Here is a 7,092-nt window from a genome sequence, read left to right as displayed (position 1 = left end):
CTTGCCCCCACCCCTTCAATCTCCCCCTCCCCCCCCGCCCTTTCCCTTCCCCATGCCTCTTCCGCCTACAAACTTACTGGCTGGACACTGCTCTCCAAGCTGGTGGGCCGGTTGCATGCATGCTGCAGCTACATGCATGCACATGGCATTTAAATCGGTGACACTATTGACCACATCAGCCAAAAAACACCGACTGCCAATAATGTCAATTTTCCTTTTATCAGTGCCAATATGATATGGACAAATGTAATGATGCACCTCTACTCCCCATAACTGAACCAGTTACATAAAGTGGTTATTTGGGGCAACAGAGTTATCTTGGCCCAATCAGGCAGCATAGAATACCAGGCCCTGATAGCCTAGGAGAAAATCTCCCCTTGTGTGATCTAGCTACAGATAGGCCAAACACCTTCTAGAGATTCAAGCTCTTACAAAGAGCTGCTGAGCCTGGCTAACAAGGCCAGTTGGTAACTGATGCCAAGTACAGGGGCAAGTACAGAGACAGCTGCATCCAAGCTCAACAGTGCAGTCACTCCAGCACAGCTTGTCACCATATCCCAGGAGAAATGTAATTTCAATGTCAGTGAGGAACTCCGCCCTGTTCCTGCGCCCTTCTTGCTCACCTTAGCCATGCCAACCGAACTCACATTCAGCTCTGTGATTCCCTGGTTCGTCTTGTCTCCACGCTCCCATATCCCAAAGTCCTGTTACAAATTGAAAGACATCAGTGAGGCAGGAGTGCTCATGACACCTATCAGGGAGATGCTAAACAGTAGGAGGCCACAGCAATTCGCAAGGCAGAGCCATAGACCAGAACAGGACGACGAGAAAACAGCCCTTTGGTTCATGTTTGCCTAACTGTAAGCAACAGGGAACCTCTGTACTACGAAGCCACACAAGGCAGAGAGAAGTATCTTACAGGGTCCCCAACACAACACTTCTCCTACAAAGTTATGAGCTGGGTCAAAGCTCACTGTAAATCTACAATCCTATTCAAATACGGAATCTGTTTATTAAAAACTGCCGTGCTTACTGGAACAGTCGCCTACACATGAGGCTGCTGTCCCAGCAGAGCCCTATAGGAACTTGCAGGCCTCCAGCCCTGGACATGTGAAGCCCAAATCAGACTTGCCAACTGTAGATTTCAGAAGGTAGGTTGCATTATAACCCCATTATATAACTGGGGACATAGAAGCAAAGACAGCAGCATGCCCAGTCACACACAGCAAAATGAGTGGCAAAACCAGTCTTCCAACTCTGAGCTCCTGACAGTGCCCCATGCAGGGGACAACACTGCCTCTCCAAAGTCCGCCGAGTTCAGGTGATAGGGCCAAGGGGCCCCACTGTGAGCATACAGCCTGGCCCAGTGCTTGTTTGAAGCACTGCCCCCCACCCCCAGCCACAACCAGCTGGGAAACTATTGAAAATCCCATTTGTGGTTTGCAAATAGTATAGAACTGGATGAGGAGTTTAGGAGATTGACACAAGAATTGGAAAGTATCCCTAGCTCACGGCAAAAATGCATGTTCTGAGGACAAACAGGAAGCCTGAAAGTGCATTTGGGTTACACCAAAATAGACCAAACTGTGCCAAAAAGCATGCATGATGTCAAGGGGTGACCATGTGCGTCTCAGCAGTAAGCACACTTAGAACTAGCATCAGAGGGTGCCTGCCACTGGTCCGAACAGGCCACGTGTGCACACCACTGCAGCACAGAGAACTCCTCAGCTGGGTGTCCAAGGCCTGTTCTATTACCATTGATTTCCTTTGGGCTCAAATGGCCAAGGGTTGTGCTGCTAGAGAAGGAGGAGTGGAGCTCAGCCTGCATGGAGGCCCTGCCTGCGACCTGGGACTCCTTTGGTTCCTGGCACACTGAGGCAGTAGCAACCCTTTATGTCCTGCCACACACAGAGCTGCTCAGCTCCTCCAGTTCTGTGTCACTGCAGCAGAAAAGCACAGGACATTTTCTGTTGGCCCTCTGCCAGGCACAGCTATAAGTTCTGCACAACAGCCAGAGAGCAGGTTTGGACTGTGGCAGCACAAGCCCTTGACAGTGACCAATGCACTTTAAGTCATGCCATAAAAAACAATAACAAACTCACCCCTGCACACATGGCCCAGAATCCAATCTAGAATTCCCCCTCCTACCACCTTTAACCTCCCCTGAAGGAAAACAGGGAGTGATCTTCACACTCAGCTGAGGATGGGTTGGGAAAGGGCTACTCACTGCAGTCTTGTAGGCTGCTTCAATGTAAAAGACGACATTCTGTATGAAATTGACCTCATCCAGGCTGTGGATTATGTGAAGCCCTGAAGAAGAGAGAGGAAAAACTATAAACTCCTGTAAGTTAAAGCTAGGCCATATAATCAGCAAATCCACATTCACTATCCATTTACCTCGATGAGATGCACACAAACTTTGAAGCCATCAGCTTGCTCCTAGCTAGAACTGTCAGCAGCTGTCACTCATCTCCTGCCCATCCCATACTTTAGTGAGTCTTTCACATAAACCCACCCCATCCTTGTGTGCTCTCATGATAAGCTGACCACATAACAAGAGACTAGGGAATCCCACTGAATGAAGTGAGGGTCCACTAGGATCTTAGGGTGTAGGTGGGTTTGGAACAGAGACTCTCTCTTACTGAGAGAAGGGCAATGGGGCTTCAATCTACTCAGACCCCTGGTTGGGGGTCAGAAGGGGGTTTATGTGATAACAATGGATGCAAAGTCATAAGCAGGGGGCATTCCTATGGCATTCCCCAGCCTTCTAGACCAAGAGAAAGAAGCAGAGCTCAGGCAACACGTTTCAGTCCCAGGTAAGTTACACACACATTCCAACACCTTAATAAAAGGTCAGACATCACACAAATTTGGCTAAACCTGTGTGCATGGAATCTCTTGTATTAGCTTAAATCTGGTCCATGTACTACTTAACATTACCGTAGCTATACCTGCTAGTCCCAGCTTTCGGAAGTGAATGGGGAGTGCAAATTGGTTTTAAAAAGTAAAATGCCTTTCATCCTGGTGGAGATGACAGCTTGAGGTCAGGAAATGGAGCCCTCTATCCCCAGAGGAGGTATAGATAGAAGCCGATTCCCCTCACCATCCCCTGTAAACATGCTTCAGCACAGACTCACAGAGCTCTGGCTTCTTGTCACGTTGCATCCACTTATGCCAAGGCAAAATTTGAACCTGTGCTGCCAGCAGCCACCAGACATGCTGTACTTATTATACATAACAGATTAGAGGCTGTAGGCACTTCACTATCTGTGTAAGAAAGCCCATGCACAGCTAAGTATGCTGATTCAACCTGTCAGCAACCAGACTGCACCATGAAGATGCACAGTAATGGCAGGATAAGCACTCTCTGAAGCAGGGTTATAACAGAGGCCTTTAGGATACATGGCATCACATCAGGACAGATCTGATTGTCCACCTCAGCCCCTGCAACCCTGTACTGATCTATACAGAGTAGAAATTGGCTGCAAGGAACAGAGGATGAATTCTCCACACAGGCTGAGCAACCTCCTGTGCAGTTCCTCCAGCAGATATGGCCTAAAAGAGTCTCACTTTGGGGGTCTCTCTACCAGCAACAAGGCAACTGGTGGAGCTGGATAATGCTCAGTCCTTCTAAACAGCCTTCCCTGAAAGCTTTTAATACCCTATAATTCATGAACCCTCCCAAACTCTCTGAGACAGGTCAGTATTATCATCCTCCTTTAACACATGGTGGGGAACCGAGACACAAGGAAGTAGTCAGGTAACCAGATCTGCATAACATACCTCCAGCAAAGGCAACATCTGGTTCCAGATCTTCTGGTTTCTTGGTTCTGCTTTAACAACTAGTCCTTGTGTTACTCGGATTGTAGGTAAACCCAGGAGCCAAATTACTGGTCAGTAATTTACTGTTATGACCTGAGTGCAGCACTGGGATTAGAAGTCTGGGTTCCCTTTTGAATTCTGCCACAGCCTTTCTGGGCAAATTGAGCAAGTTGTATACCTCTCGGCTTGGATGCACAATAGATTTATGCTGTTTATGTAATTTATGTAATTAACATTGGTGCTGTACACAAGGGCTGCCCAACTCTTAAGCAGCTGGGGAACTTAGGAGCAGCACCAGCAGGGGCCACAAGGGGGCACCCCTACTGGTGCACCATATGCACAGGCACCCAGCCATGGGCTCACCTACCATAGCATGCTGTGGGCTTCCCCAGCACTGCAGACTATGCCACACCATCCCCTGGGCCAGTGTAGAAAGTATAAGTCTGGAAATATCTGGCTAGTGGTGCAGCAGGAGCAATGAGAGGAGTCACAGTCAGATGCTGCAGAGGCTGCAAATTAACCCTTCATGGGCCAGGTCCCCAGTTGAGAAGCTCCAGTGTAAACCAACATAAAAATCACACAGAATCCCAATGCAGACATGACCAGGACAGCTGTTCAAGGTAGATGCTATTACAATGCCTTGTCATTTGGTGAAGGGGAGCAGGTAACAGTGCTTGCCTACAACAAACAGCTAACACAGAATAGCTCTAGACATGGGACACCTACACCAATGTAAACATCCATAAATCTACACCAGACTCAACTAAGTTAGGCCAGTAGAGCTGTATATCATGCATCTATTCCTTCTTTAAGCTGCTTTCCACATCTGCAAAATGAGAATACTGCTACTGACTCTCAGGGCTGAGCGAGGTTTAATTCACAAATATTTAGAAGGTGCCACTGTAATTAGAACCATAGAAATGCTCAGAAGTGTTACCTGAGGCTGTCATTTGTGCCAACATGAGCAGATAAAGTGAGGTGGCATCTAACTGCAAATGACCCCACTGATCATCTCCAACCACAGTTGCGCAGGTGTGCGTGTTGTATTTAGCATGCAGGCTGTCCTTTGTACTCTGGCTGTATTTGAACGCCTCCACCTTGTCCATCTGGAGCAGGCCATTACAAAAAAAAAGTCCATTAGCTTCCATTCCACCCTGTCCAAGCTCCAGCAGCTGAGGGCAGGGTAGGAACAACAGAAATCTGTCACCATGTCACAGATCAACCCACCACACAGCCCTAGAAACAGGTTATGGAGACACTTCAAAATAAACAGATTCAAGTTATAGGGTTTCTTGGAAGTGCTACCTGCTAGGAATTGCAGGGCTGGGAAATCAGCAGTAACCTCACATTACTGCTAGAACAGCACCACATCTAGTCAGGGCAAGACAGGCCCTTGACCCCAGAGGCCCCATCGAGGGGTTTCACAAGTGCATAAATTAACATGAGGGGCATGGATAACTTGAAGGAGACCCAAATTCATCTGGTAAAACAGGGAGAACATGAGTACATGCCTGAGCCCCGATACAGAAAAGGCTGTTCTTTCCCACCCACCCATGCCTCACTCCACACCAAGGTCCCAAGCACTGGGTATTAACTGTGGGGCCTGCTTGTGTTCTGGATTCCAGTGTCCCCAACCCACAAAGTGTAGGCGCATTGGCTCCTTTATGCTGCTGTGACCATTAGGTTTAAAAGCCAACACAGCAAGGATGAAGGGGAGGCATGGTGCATTTCCTGCAGGATGCAATGGCTACCAGTGAGACTGAAATATGCCAGTCTCCAAACAGCCTAGTCAAGTCTTAAAGTCACCCTCCCCCTACACAGCATGCACTGCTGTGGCACACACAGGGCAAACACTGCAACACTTGCACTTAAAACAATTCAGAAGGAAGGGGGGAGGGAACTATTGCCGTAATGTGTCCATCACATTCCAAGAATGAGAAGGCCGGGGTGGGGATGGGAGGCTCTAGACTCTTCTAAAGTAGCTAAGGAACCAAGGAAGCAGCAGCCATCACTAGTGCTGGCATTTTCTGTGCATCTGGTTATGGCACAGCCCAGCTGGCAGTTATACTAAATGGAGAGGATCTAGAAAGTGGAGAGCAGGAGCACCCTCTCCTCAGCCAGAAAGAGTAAAGACTGTGTACAGGACTGCTCCTGTCAGAGGCTGGCAACTGAAGCTACATGGGTCATGGGAAGCTGGAAAAAGCTGTCAGGCAGTGAAACAGAAATAGATGAATGGGGAAAGTCCAGAGAAGAACAACAACAGAGAGCGGGGACACAAAAAGCAGGAGAACTAGCAGGAATAAGACATGATACATTTGCACTTGATACATGGCTTCACAGCTTCATTGTGCAATTGCATGCCAATTCTAGGTGCAGCCATCATGCAGGTAATGGGGCAGTTTATGTTTCATAGTTTCACAGTCGGTAGGGTCGGAAGGGACCTGAGCAGATCATCAAGTCCGACCCCCTGCCATGGCAGGAAAGAGTACTGGGGTCAAACGACTCCAGCAGGTGTTCATCTAGCCTCCTCTTAAAGACTCCCAGGGTAGAAGCCAGCACCACTTCTCTAGGAAGTTGGTTCTATGTTGGAGCACTTTCACTGGCTCAAGGTACAATGCAGCTGCCTGGTGGCCTCAGCAGCAGGAAACTTGGAAGCAAGTAGTGGGAAGCAGGAAAGAGACACAATTATGTGAAGTCCCAAGGCCAGAGCTATTTTAAATGGCAAAGATTAGCCAGATGTACAGGAGAGGACACTGACACAAGTTCACTCTTCACAGTGATGGAAAGGGTGAGAGAAAACAAACACACCTCTACACAGTCTCACACATCCACCTCCTACTCATCCATAGGGTCTGGCTGGGGGAGAGAAGAAAAATGGAAATGTTCCTGGAGGTGTCAGAGCAATGGTACTTTTTGGAATGGGAGGCCATTAGGTACTTCTCAATTACCCCTGCTCCAGGGCATCAGGGCTGAGATTTTAATGCCACAAGAGAGGGGAAACTGAATGGAATCCAGCAAGTTCTGTTCATGCTATATCAACAGACCAAGCATCACCATAAATCCCAGCTGGCACTACAGGGTGGAAAGGGAGAGAAGCTTTGGCTGCAGAGAGCTTTTGTGGGATGGCTTCAGTACCAGACATACACACCTAAAAAGCAGTGGTCGGGATACTGTGAACATATGCAGTGTTCATACATGGGGCATAAGCCAAGCAAGACATGAGACAGCCTGATGGGGAAAGAGCCTGACATGAAATAGCAGAGGGAAAGA

The 7,092-nt window shown here is 48.3% G+C and overlaps 1 protein-coding gene across 1 annotated transcript in view; it reads right to left on the bottom strand.

The window, feature by feature from the left end:
• The window catches only part of PHKA1 (phosphorylase kinase regulatory subunit alpha 1), an 87,567-nt gene that overhangs the window by 55,680 nt on the left and 24,795 nt on the right, over window positions 1-7,092 (bottom strand). The window contains exons 5-7 of the mRNA XM_025205952.1: window positions 4,760-4,928; window positions 2,228-2,310; window positions 624-704 (exon numbers count right to left, since the gene is read on the bottom strand). Coding sequence (XP_025061737.1) covers window positions 624-704; window positions 2,228-2,310; window positions 4,760-4,928 — 333 coding nt within the window. The remainder of the gene's footprint in view (window positions 1-623; window positions 705-2,227; window positions 2,311-4,759; window positions 4,929-7,092) is intronic.

This window comes from Alligator sinensis, unplaced genomic scaffold (genome assembly GCF_000455745.1).
Source record: "Alligator sinensis unplaced genomic scaffold, ASM45574v1 scaffold619_1, whole genome shotgun sequence".
NCBI classification, from domain to species: Eukaryota; Metazoa; Chordata; order Crocodylia; family Alligatoridae; genus Alligator; species Alligator sinensis.
Note: the sequence above shows the minus strand (reverse complement) of the source record. Positions and strands in the feature narration are given on the sequence as shown.